Genomic DNA, 13,353 nt, shown 5'->3' on the forward strand with positions numbered 1-13,353 from the left:
TTCAAGTGCAAAGGCCTCCTAGTATGGAGAAGGTAATCTTTAATACAGTACAGTGTTCAGTTAATTTACAGCAAGCTGACCTGGCAAGTTAAGATACTTAACACCTGCAAAAATGTGGCAGGATGAGTCACAGTCCCAGAGGCAGAAACAGGAAACAAAGTAATCATGAGCTAATGATTGCACTAACAAAGGATGTAAATACTCTGCATTTCTGCGTCTCATGTGAGGTTAGCGGTTTAGTTAATGATCTTCTTTAAACCCCCATTTGGACCTGTTCAAACTAAAATAATCAATAAACAATGAGACAAAGAGAGAGGCGAGACAAAAGGATGAGGGAAAAAAAAAGAAAAGAACAACCAACCACGACCTCCTCTCTTACTTAATGTCCAAAGCATTAAAGCCAGTAGAAAATGGGGTACAGGAGTAATGCAACCATGGAAAGAGCCTGGAAAGGTTTTGCTGCAGATGATGTGCCGCCACCACTACCACCACCACCCTGTGTTGGAGCAATGGTAGTTGGGGGGGCAGGAGTTACAGCCAACTGTGAGGTCACAGTCCTGCCATTGATTGGCTGAATGCTCCTGTAGACATTGGTCATCAGAGGAGAGTTGGAGGAGGTATTAACGTAGACAGTCGTGCTGAAGAGGTCAATCTGGAATTAAGCATAAAAGGAAGAGATATAAATTGATGGCATCAGTTTCGTAAAGACAAAACACAACATAGCAGCGACGCACACCCACATTGTGTTAGTAACTGAGGTGTTGACGTGTATTCAGTTGATCAGATATGTCATCAAGTACAGATCTCAAAGATTTTCTGCATCTCTTACAGTACTGTTTAGACTTACCAAGTCATGGCTGACTTTGATAGGGTCCTTAAACACAGTCCAAACCACTGCTTCATTGCAGTTAGGTGTGGTCAGGGAGCCAAGATAGCGGTAATATTTGGTCCTGTCCACTCCAACAAGCAGATCATCCATAGAAACATGATCTGTGATGCTTACTTGGTCACCTACAAAGCAAGAGCAGGGCAGAGTTTAGAAAAGAAACCATTTTTCTCTCTTTGTAAATGACATTAGATGGCTTCACCACACCTCAGCAAAATACAGAAAATTTCACAATAGTATGCATGCTTAACTGGTCCTTATTATCTCATTCTGTCCTCACCTTTGTTGGTGATGTTAATCAGGTATGATGTCAGAGTCTTCCAACTCTCTGGCATACCAGTTTCATTGGTTGCCTATTGTCAGAATAACAAAAGAGGAAAATTAAACTAATTCACTTCAGTAGTTTTGAAAACAAAGCCCTGATTATTACCCTGAAAATAAAAAAAGTCACCAATATATGTTCACACAGCTACGGAAATATTCGACCCATTATCAAAGAGGGTCCGCACATTTAACACAGCATTTTTATTTAAATTTCCATTTTAATCTTTGCCACATTTTTATTGAAATAGATGGGCTAACCTCAATAAAGAAACCAAGAGCAGCCAATCCCGTCGAATCTTCAAGAAGTGCTGTGAGGTTTCCATTATGTTTGCTTTTAAAATTGACAATGTGCAGCTGTGTACAGTAAGGAAAAAAAAAAAAAAAAAAAAAAGATATTTTACAGTGTTGTATCCTGTACCATTTACTGAACATAACCTTTTGCTACGATATATTGGTAACAACTCAACTTTACAAAGAGGGCTGAAAACATTTTTCTTTTCATACCTCCATAGCGTATCGCTTGCCATCTACAGTGTGCTCAGATCCACCCATGGTGCTTCCGTTGCCCCAGTGGAGATGGAACTGAATACTGGTGTACTGACCTGGCAGATCCCCTCCCTCCACCGTCATCTTCCCGTCACTCAGAGAAACCTTAACTGAGAGGGAAAAGGAAGCAGTGGGAAAATGAGGTCAAACAATCACTTGTATTGCGTTGCCTCATTTGAATTCTACACTGTTAAACTTCCACCTTAAATTAAGCCTACATTACAAAAGTATAATGAAATAATCCACACGTTATAAAAACAAATGATTGTTGCTATGAAAATGACACTGAGGTTAAAACTGTATGATCAGAGCACACACAGACTTTTTTATTCTGATGGCCTCCCAGATTAGTGAATCTGTCTACATAAGTGAATACAGGGTAGAAATGACCACTCTCTCCCCCTTACCTGTATCTCCTGTGTTTTCTATTTTCACCATGGTAGTGTTGTCATTGTAACCAGTGAAGTTGAAAGCAGTCAAATTGGCATTACCCTGGACATTAGCAGTCACAATGTCAATTGGAGACTGCCGCGTACCATTGCAGAACTCTGTGGCAATTGTTGGCCATGTTGTGTCATCTGAGGGAGTTTGGAGAAAACTGGGTTAGAATCCTTCCTTTAAAAATATAACTATAACTTCACCAATTTGTCTAAAATTGTTTAAATTAATAGTATCAGCAATTTCAGTCAAACTGCTAGTGTTGTTTCAGAAGTGTTACAGAATTTATCCATTTTCGTAAAAAAAAAAAAACCGCATACTTACTACACGTTGGCAAGTGATAGCACCACTCTGTAAAAGATAAAAAAAAAATCTGTGCTTTTAGAGGTGAAAAAGTAACTAATGCAGACAAATCAAGAATTAAGCGAATATTATCTCTATCTTCTTGTAAAACGTGCACACAGCGAATCAAAAAGAATCCACAATACAGCGGAAACTGCTTTATCCAAACTAGTGTGCAGGTGTGAGTAGTTAAGCCTACTTTTATATACTTACCCACTGCGGTTTCAGCACCGTGTAGAGTGGGAATCAGATAGGCAAAAAGACAAATCACAAACAATGCACTCATCTGAAAAGGAATAATGACCAGATGATAAACATACTCCATGAATTAATCAGACGGTACATAAAAATAGCAAACTGTCCGACACGATTTCTGAAGTAGACTATAATTTTGACTTTGGTATTCGTTGTCAGTTAACTAAATGAATAATTATAATTTAAATTAATTATTTATAAACTCAAGAGACTACATACTACACTACAACTAGATAGTAATTATTAGACTTCTTTAAATTCGGTCAATACATCAGTAAGTAGCCCTGTTACCTTACCTTGACCAGTATGACCGATAGTCAGTATTCCCCGTCCTTGACTCTTGCTCTATTCCCGCTTACTTTATAATTATGCTCATTCTTACGTGGGTGTGTCTGCCCCTCCTCCTCGCACCTGCCCAGAGTTTGCTCGCCTCGGAGTTTTAGTACTACATGGGCGATGTACTGCCGTTTGCGTCATAGTTTCTCTACAAATTAATAAATAAAAAAACGACAATAATCGAAACAATCCGCGCCCGCTCACACACACACGCACAAACACACATACACACATTTCAGTTGCAAAAAGAGAGGACGAATGCCGTCATCACCTACAATAGTGTTGGTTTATTTTGCCTCTGCCAAGTCATTATACTTTGTCAGTTAAGTTAACCACTGCCGTTGTCATTACATGGGAAGCTGCGAAGTGGCAAATGTGGAATACCTAACTTTACTGATCACCCGAAGGAAATATTTCTTTGCATTTCCCATTTTCAATTATGAAGGAGTGGTGTGTAGTCGCAGTGCCCGGGGAACAACACGAGGTTAGTTTCAGTGCCTTGGCCAGAGGCGATTGCAGACGCATCTGATGATTAATGCGCATTTCTGTGTCACACCTCAACACAGGAGAACATGCAGATTCTAAGTGCTCTAAAGTAACCCCCTGTTACAATCAGGTAAACCCACGGAACGATTTCATCGTCGCCTTAATTCCATGGTTTTGTGTTCAATTAAAGGGCAAGCTGGTATAGCAAGGGTTAGGTGAGGTTAAAAATGTCATAGGCTATGGAAAAAACGCTGTGTTTGTCCTCACTGAGTATTTAGGGTCATTCTACCCCCAGTGTTGCAAATAATCTGGTTCGACAAATTTATACTCAAAAATTCATGAAGAAGACCCCATTCATCCAGTTTGAATAGCGCGACCTGATCAAGGTCTATCATAGCAAATGCAGACGTCTCGTGCATCATAGCCTGAATTAACCAGCAAAGCTTTCTGTATTCAAATATTTATTGATCTTGACACAATCATTTTGCGTGCTATCACACATAAAAATGAAATAACAGCATGTGCACAGCATGTTAGTCCCTTTACCATGCCTCGATTACTGCAGGCATATTGAATTACGAAATAAAAATAAAGTTCATCTGAATGCATAAATAGAATTTATGTTTATATAAATTGTGCTCTTTCCTTTTATCCTCATCTTGCTCCCTGTGCCTCCCTCAGTTCTTTGGATAGATTCTTGTATGATAGAGAAGTCTACACTTAATCTGGAATCACTGGAATCTTTCATACCATTTACAGACAACGCTAATTTGCTAAAAGATAGTCTTGTCAAAGCCCACATCATAACTGGAATGAGGAAATCTATTCTGTTTTAGTGTAGGAGTAATATACAGTTTATATACAGAAAATCACGTTCTAGTGAAATGAATGCTATTAGAATATGATATCGAAGAGCACAAAATATATTGTCTGACCAGAAATCAAACCACAATTCTCAATCCTTTGAACCAAATAAAACTTTTTTGAGCTGTTTTTTTCCTATATCCTTGCATTGAGCATTGATGCTTGTGTGCATGAGGTCCAAAGTGTGATCCAATTCCCTGAAGACCTCAAGCTTTATTTCTGATCAAAATGAGTGGACCTCCTCACTCATCCTGTTTATTCATTTTGTTTAAGTTTTCCTTTTTTTTATCCCCGTCCATTATTTTTTTTCTCAGTCTCCCCTGTAGTCTTCCCTGCTCAGCCCTCTATATTTTTCTTCAGATACTTTTCTTCAGTTAGTGCTGGCTGATCCTCCAAGCCAGACACAGAAGACCCAAGGAAAGAGAAATGGATAAGTGGATCACAGGAGGAGAGGAGGAGGAATGATGCTCTTCAGAGGAGGCGAAGCTACTCGACACTGTACGCGTCCCAAGATCCTGGGTAGCACGGAACACATTACTGAAGCCTGTGTTTTCAGGAAACTTATCAACCTGAGACAGAGAAAAATGGAGAAATCGAAGATGAAGAATAACAATCGCTAAATTAATTTCACATGTTCACATTAAGTTCACCCCAGTTTTTTTTCTGTCCTTTTTGAGTTATGAAAAGAAAAATGAACATGAGTCTAATTAAAGTAACGCAACATTTCTAATTAAAGTAATGCAACATTTGATAAAAGGATTTGCTATTAAAAATTAAGATCGTCGGACATTGCAAGGGAATTTTTCACTTACGTAATCAAAGATGTAGTGTTGTGTTGTGTACCTACACAGTGTCTTGTGATACCAGCTTGCACCAGGCATAATTCAGTTTATTATCTGAAAACATTCAGTGATTATTCCTTACTCTCTTAAGAGTCACATGATCAATGAGATCATGTGATATTATCTTTCATACTATCTGTCCTGGACCTGTCAACTGTTATGATTTATTGTTTTCGGCTGTTGTGAAATACAGGTTTCCGTAAAAGAGCGTAGTTCTGAAAGGTCTCATCGTTTTGCACCTCTGACAGATGGAGCAGAGTGTCCTTGCTTATCATGATTTTTATGACCCCAAACCTGAGAGGACTCTTTGAAGGCCTCTTTGTCACTTTTTAAACAGGGATTCATCAAAAAGTCTAATACAGTCCAATATGCAAACCATGCATTTAAACCTGAATTCTATCAATCTTACTGAACTCACAATAAAAAAGATGATATATAAACTCACTATGAGACCTTCTAACTAGGTGAATCATTTATGTGACTGCTTATTAGATTAACTCATGCAGTTTTTGTTTTTTTTTTTGGGGGGGGGGGGGGGGGGGGGGGTTGCACATGCTCACACCCTTATATGTATTGAAAAGCTAGTTGCAATTCTAACTGAACTTAGCTAAGCACATGTAATATTTCAGAAATGTGAATTCTTTTCACCTACGTCATGACCTGTCCAATTAAACATGGCAATCACGTTGTCAGTTTTAGGACTTGACTGCTTTTCGCAAAGATTGCTGTCTTGTCATGCATCTCAATAATCATTTAGTCATCAGATGCCGGACATATCTGTAATCATCATATGGCCCCCATGGCCATAGTTCTGGCATGTCCCCAGAAGACAATGAGCTGACGGAATGTTCACAGTTATGAGGGTCACAAACATAAAGTTCACAATGTAAAAAAAAATAGGTGCTGGTAAAGTGAAGTTCCACTGGCAGGAATGGCTTATGTGACAGAGAGACTTAAATTAGCCTTGATTTTTTCTTTTTCTTCTTTTTTTTTTTTAATTGGTAAAGATATAATAACAATTGTAATAAGTAACAGTGACTTCAGATGGTTAAATTAACGTTTTCGGTGATGAGTTCATATAATAATACTGTGTGGGGTTTTTTTTTTTAAGGTGTTTGTAGATGACCTGAAGACGTTATTATTTCAGCTCCGGTTCGTCAGCATCCTGCAAAAGAGATCACCATGATAACACGTTCTCACTGCCTTACCAAAGACCGGTCGAGCTTGATTGGGTCTTTGAAGATGGTCCAAACCACTGCTTCATTACAGAGTGGTGTCGTGAGGGAGCCCATGTAGCGGTAGTAAGATGTGCGGTCTACATCTCCAATTAGATCATCAATTGAGATATTGTGGTGGAAAGTAATTGTACTGTCTAAGAGAAAAATAAACCCAAAACATACTATATAAACAGAGCTTCAAACTGTGACATTCTGTAGCTTATGGCCTCAGTAAATTCAACACTGTTGAGAAAGTTGAGAGGGCATCACTGCTCTAGTAACACACACACACACACACACACACACACACACACCCCTACACACACATACACACACCTATGCTCTGGAGCTCAGAGAGATGTTCAGCAAATTTCATCCATGCATCTGGTGTAGGACCTCCTTCTTCTGCCTGGCAGGACAGGGTCAGCAGTTGGAGACAAGAAAAACCAATATCATCTTAAGTCTGAGTAGAAAAGAAGTGTGTTGAGTCATGTCCTAATGAATCCAAATGCACCCTTGTTATTTGCTTCACCAAAACTGCTGTTGTCAAGCTAGTTAAGACCATACTCAGTTCCAAAGAAAGAAGCTCACTTAAGAGATCAGTTAAATTTCCGTGGAATCTCTAGACATCACTTCTTAAGGAAGAGAATTTCATTAAAAGAGCAATGACTTTCTTCCTTGATGCATCACAAAAGAAAACATACCTAGAAAGTTAGTCATTGACATTGGACAATAGACTAGGGAAGGAAGGGACTTCAAACAGGTATTCCCCTGTTACTACAGAGTGAAGTTGTATATTATTCTGATCTTTCTCCCACAGGGTTTAAGGAAGAGGTGTAAAACAATGAAACAAGGGCGTTTGTTTAATAATTGGAGCCCAGCCCATCACTGTCATGTCATAGAAGAGCAGCACAGGTGAATAAGCAGCGTATAGTAACAAGAGTAGATGTTATGAGTCAAAAGGGGTAGGGATCAGATGATGCAGACATACCTCGATAAAGAACCCTAATACAGCAAACCCATCTTGCGCTTGTTTGGCTTCATCAACACCGAGGTCTTTCCTTTTACTCACAATATGCATCTATGGAACAGCAAAATAAACCCATGAATATAATAAGTAGTCATAGTAAATTAAACTGCAAGACATGAGACCTGACCATCCATACACTGTTTGAATTTTTAGGGGTATTAAGTTCTTTAAGAAACTTGATATTCAGTCATTTTGTGAGCTAATTTGGTGTTCAAGTTACTGGTGATTTAGCTAGCCTCTCAGTGAGTTAATCAGATGGCAAATTAGCCAACTAAAGCATCTTTTTCTGTCACCTCCATTGAATATCTTTGAGAGTCCACAGTGTGTTCTGAACCACCATAGATGTCTCCTGGGCTTTCACCACTGCTGCTAGAGTCACTAGTTGGAGTGGAGTCAGTATGACTGGAATCACTGGAGCCATGAGATGCACTGGAACGATGGGAGTGACTTGCATCAGGGCTGTGAGTGGTTTCACTACTTGCACTGGTTGGTGTGGATTGGCTTGAATGCGTTCCCCAGTGGAAGTGAAACTGTAGTGTGGAGTACATGTGATCCAGCCCCCCTCCAGCGATCTCCACCATGCCATCTTCTAACACACACTTCACTACAGTGACAACCACCAAAAAAAAAAAATGGAGAAGATCATCTAAAGTTTTGGCTAATTTAAATGCAATATTTTCTCGCACTCCTCTGTCTTGCCTGCTGAGGTGCAGGCTTGATGTAATCACCCATAGAAGGTGCAGAGCAACAAGACTGGCAGTATTCATGGGTCTGTGTGTTTACCTGTGTGTCCATTGTTGATAAGATAACTCATAGCGTGTTTATTATTGAATCCATGAAAAGAAAAACGACCAAGGCCAGGATCCGTAGAAACATGATGTGTGTCAATGTTAATGGGAGACTGCATTGACCCATCACAATGTGAATCGGGAAGGTGCCCCCACTCGGAAGGACCATGGGCTACAACAAAAGAGAGAGAGAGAGAGAGAGAGAGAGAGAGAGAGTGTGATGAAGAATATTTAGGTGTGTGTGTTTAAAATTTGATGTATATCAGATATTACACAACCTCTTTGACTTCCTTACCACAGTCACTATAACACCAGTGATTGCTGCCTAAAATAGAGGGGGAGAGAGAGAGCGAGAGAGAGAGAGAGATGAGGAAATTTGTATATAGAGTAAATAAATAGAAAGTCAGATTTCAATAGTACTGTATCATTGAGAAAACAGTTTAGTCTGGTCAGTTTTACCGGATGTGTGGCTGTCCATGCCGAAGGCTGCTGAAGCCTTAACAGTGCGATTGTTTAGACTCTGTTGTGGCCGGTAGATACTTTCAAAATCAAATGTTTTTGGAAACTGCCTCAACTGAAAAAGATAGTGGGAAACCACCAAGGAAAAAGGAAAGGGAATGAAAAAATGACGTAACATTTAATCGCATTCAAAGATAAGATCCCGCAGAAAGTTGTCAGCTCATGATTGATTGTGCGTGCGTGTGATCTGTCACACAAACCTGCACCTGTTCTTAACATTTCTGAGATATGAAGGACATTAGTCAAGGCAACCTATCTTACAGATAAAGAGAATGAAACAGTGAAACATTCAGACTGATGTAAGATTAGCTTTGAAAGACAATGAGATGGAACAGGTTATACACAGGTCACCTCAGATGAAAACATATAGGTGTATCAGCCGTCAAACTGAAATATGTTTATATATAAAGTCCGTTGTTACATACTGAAATATTCCCCACAAAAAAAAAAAAATCACTTATTTAAAAGAACCATACCATATTGCACATTGTGCCTTAATTAGCCACATTTTGCATCCTGTGGTTTGCATCCTGTGGTGCAGGGAATGATTACATAGGGAAAATGTACTACTCCATTTAGGAAAATGGACTGCAGCTGTATGGGACCTAAGACCTGAGCAAACTGATGTGTGAACATAATGAATTTAATACATTTTCATGGCTGTGAACACATACGCCGCTCTCACCAGCTCTCTGTTGATCTTGATTGGAGTGTGGAAGACTGTCCATACCACGGCCTCATTACATGTGGGGGTGGTGAGTGAGCCACTGTAGCGGTAATATTTGGTGAAGTCTACTCCTACAAGCAGATCTTGAATGGAAATGGGATCACTTATGCTCACGTTACTACCTAAAACAACATTGGGGAGATTGAGACAAAATTAAAGAAAGAAAAAAAAAAAAGCAAATTGAAGAAAGAAAAAATGTTATGACAGACCAATTAAAAATGAGATATAAAAACTTATGCGGTGATGGTGGTTTCAGAACATTCATAGAACGTATTATTATATGTCTCTTGAAATCAGTTTTAAACATTAACACTGGCGAGCTGTTTATCTGTGACAGATGCAAACTGTAATAATTTCCCTACACTGATTGATCCTTGTGTATTACATCTCACCTTCTGTCGACACATCTGATAGATAGTGTGTGAAGTTTTTCCAGGCCTCAGACATTGCATCATTTTCTCCATCTTGTACCTAAGGACAGATCATCTTCAGTTTAATACCCAATAACTGCTGTGAGAGCGATGGAGAACTTACAGTTCTTCTCCATTTTAACGCTCAGTTCATTCTTAATACATTTGTCACTGTTTTCTTAAATGACTGTACTTGCAAAAGGGAAAATAGAGGTAGGAAAACAAACAGGCCCTTCAACATAACATTCACTGTGTAAGCATGATTTGTCTATTTCCTTATCCTCTATGTTTCATAATATGCCACTCCCCTCCAGTGTTGCTTTATTTACTGTTTCCTTTACTCTCAAGGTAAAATTTCTGTTGTTTTAGAGCAATGCTTGGGGAATAAAATTTGTGTTTTCACTGTCTTCCTTCAAAAACAAAAGGCTGGATTGTGTATTCTGACATACAGTTGTCATAATTTCGGCACTTTCTGATCTTAAAGTAAGTAAGGAAGAATGGTGTTCATTTGTGAGGAAAGCCGGTATGCTGAATCAGATATACTGGGTAGGTTTGTACTGCTCCCCTGTGTGCATGTGTGTGTATATATATATATATGTACACATATTTCTGTGTGTGTGTGAGTGTGTGTGTGTGTGTGAGTGTGTGTGTGTGTGTGTCTATGTATGTATGTACGTATATACATGTGGTTGTAACTCACATCAATAAAAAAGCCCAACACTGCAAACCCCTCTGAGTTCTCGAGCGCCTGTGTTTGGGTAAGATCTGTCCTCTGACACACAATGTGCATCTGAACAGCACACACACACCACACACACATATGTACATGCACACACAAACACACACACACACACACACACAGAAAACCCAACATCAGAGAGCAAGTCTGTATGTTAATAATAGTATGATATCCACACAATACTCACATTTAATCAGTTTACAATGATTCCAGCTATCTGCCCCTACTCCCTCCAGTTAACATTATTTGTCTACAATTTGTATATCAGACCTCCACTGGATATCTCTGTCCATCAACAGAATGCTCGGACCCTGGGTAGTGATCGAAATCTTCAGTCCCCCAGTGGAAATGGAACTGCAAACAGGAGTAATTGTAATTCAGGCCCCCATTTCCAATGTGCACCATCCCCTCCTCCAATGTACATTGCACTTCAGGGAGAAAGAGAGAGAGTGAGAGTGACAGAGACACATACAGATTGACAGACAAGCGGAATGTGGTGAACTACGCTAGTCCTGTTCATTTCCCTCCTATTCATATCAAAATGTCTTTTTGACTGTACCTGTGTGTCCATTGTTCATCAGGTGTTTCAGGGCATCTGTGCTATTAAAATTTGTGAAGGTAAATTCTCCCAGCTCCTCCTGACTTATCACATTGGCAGTGTCTATGTTAATAGGAGACTGACTGTGCCCATCACAATTAGAATAGAGCTCACCCCAGTGGGCCACATTGTCAGCTGAGAGAGAAAAAAGGAGAGAGAGCATTTCTTTGTTTATTTATTTACTTTTTATGTGTTTGTTTGTTAATCCTGATTTGCTACGTTATGGTTTTAACTAGACATTAAAATGTTTTTCAAAAAAACTGAAAAATGATATTCAATATTTCTATTTTAAATGATGAGGATTCATAACCGCCTACCACATCCGGAGTAGCACCAGTCTGAAATTTAGAAAGGGAAGAACCATTGTCACTGCTATGTGCAAAATGTTACAGCCATTAAAAAATGATGAGAAAAAAAGATAACTGAAATGATGGACAAATGTTTTCATGCTCTGATGAAATGTCATTTGGTCTCAAAAGGAACAAGCAATGACAAACTTGCAACGTTGTTTCACTAAAACAACATCAAGCCTTCTTAAAATTACAACAACCAGTTAATACATGAATCAGTTCCTTTAAAAGCATCTGTTTTTCATTTCACATAAAAAAAATTACCATTATGAACTGATACATTTAGTCAAGTGCTTGTCTTCATTACTATGTTAAGTTGAAAGTTCAAAAGAATTTTTAACAGCATGCATTCAGAACAATAGCAGAATCACACTCTCATTACAGATTAAGCCTGTTTCATGTCTATACCATTCCCTTTCACACAAATTCTGGAATAAACTAATGAGAATACCTGGTTATAGTGCAGGTAGGTAATATTCTATCATTTATGCTACTTATTATTACTTACGAGATTCACTTGTTATACAGCAGTCCCACAATCCCACAAACAGCAGCAAACACAGAAGAGACATCTGGAAAAAAAAAGAAAGAAAGAAAGAATTCACAACAATACAACAGCAACCTCAATTTAACGACATAACACTAGAGAAATAAGGCCTATATTACTGAGAATTTGAATACACATTTTTTTCAAGCAAAAAAGATCTACTAACCTTTATGAACACCTTGTTATAATGCTGAAGCTGTATTACATCAAGTCAAATTTGGATCACAATGCAAAGACCATCTTCCTGACAGGGAAATACACCACAGGATCTACTCAGATATATCTTGATGTAGTTTGGAGTGTGAAGAAATGGAGATATGGAAAGATAGCACAGGGCATAAGTTTTGTTGCTCAAAAAAACAAAGAGGTGGTACAAGCAGACATCAATATGGGCAATGTTTCATGTACATAAACCCCCCCTCCCTCTGTGTGTGTGTTCACCCCTATTATTCCTCTTATCAGGAAAAGGCAATGAGAGGGAGACAGCGGCATGTACACACAAACACGTCCTGACAGTCACTGTCTGTTAAGCCCTATTATTGTCTCATTACTACTTTTTATCTCATTAACTCTTTACGTATATGTGATGACCGTTAACCTTGACGCAACAATCAGTCGCTTTTGGATCATAGGCTAATAGGCTACATTTATACTAGACTATAATATCGCCTTTATGTGTAATGTGTTTTCTTTATTGTCGTGATTTTTAAATATATTAACGTGTGTATATATTTCAAGATTTCTCTACTGATGTAGTCAATCGTTCTGAAATTTACGTCGCCTGTTTGATGGACAAATTCAGCACTGGTAATCAAATTAACGTAATGTCTGCTTCTAAATGTTTATTTTTCCCAAGAGGCGGATTATCGTAGTAACACTGACTATATGGAATGCAAATATTTCTCAAGTTTATGATCAGGGCTCTTACCATAGAGGAGGGGGGTGGGGGAGTGTTCTTGGGCCCTTTGAGGCAGGACGTTAACTCCGTTCATCAGATGAGGCGTTCCCATAATATAGGCGAATAACTGGAAAATGTATCGATTGAGGCAGGTTCCTTACGTGCCTTATAAATTTGGTTCTCTAGTCTGTGGAAGCTGAGAAATGACATT

General features: G+C 38.8%; 2 protein-coding genes across 2 annotated transcripts; both read right to left on the reverse strand.

The window, feature by feature from the left end:
• Positions 1-394: 394 nt before the first annotated feature.
• On the reverse strand, positions 395-5,594 carry LOC115812571 (carbonic anhydrase 4-like). The gene is made up of 9 exons (XM_030775055.1): positions 5,511-5,594; positions 4,980-5,046; positions 2,519-2,572; positions 2,164-2,334; positions 1,715-1,866; positions 1,469-1,564; positions 1,167-1,239; positions 848-1,011; positions 395-652 (listed from the first exon to the last, which is right to left on the reverse strand). Exons 1-9 carry the CDS (start codon positions 5,592-5,594, stop codon positions 395-397), a joined length of 1,119 nt encoding a protein of 372 aa, XP_030630915.1.
• A 511-nt stretch (positions 5,595-6,105) lies between these two features.
• Positions 6,106-13,254, reverse strand: LOC115812572 (carbonic anhydrase-like). Its single transcript, XM_030775056.1, has 11 exons — positions 13,173-13,254; positions 11,309-11,482; positions 11,020-11,177; positions 9,993-10,071; positions 9,559-9,722; positions 8,814-8,928; positions 7,860-8,170; positions 7,528-7,617; positions 6,873-6,945; positions 6,528-6,691; positions 6,106-6,156 (listed from the first exon to the last, which is right to left on the reverse strand). The coding sequence occupies exons 1-11, from the start codon at positions 13,252-13,254 to the stop codon at positions 6,106-6,108; spliced, it is 1,461 nt and encodes a 486-aa protein (XP_030630916.1).
• Between the last annotated feature and the right edge of the window lie 99 nt (positions 13,255-13,353).

This window comes from Chanos chanos, chromosome 5, assembly GCF_902362185.1.
Source record: "Chanos chanos chromosome 5, fChaCha1.1, whole genome shotgun sequence".
NCBI lineage: Eukaryota > Metazoa > Chordata > Actinopteri > Gonorynchiformes > Chanidae > Chanos > Chanos chanos.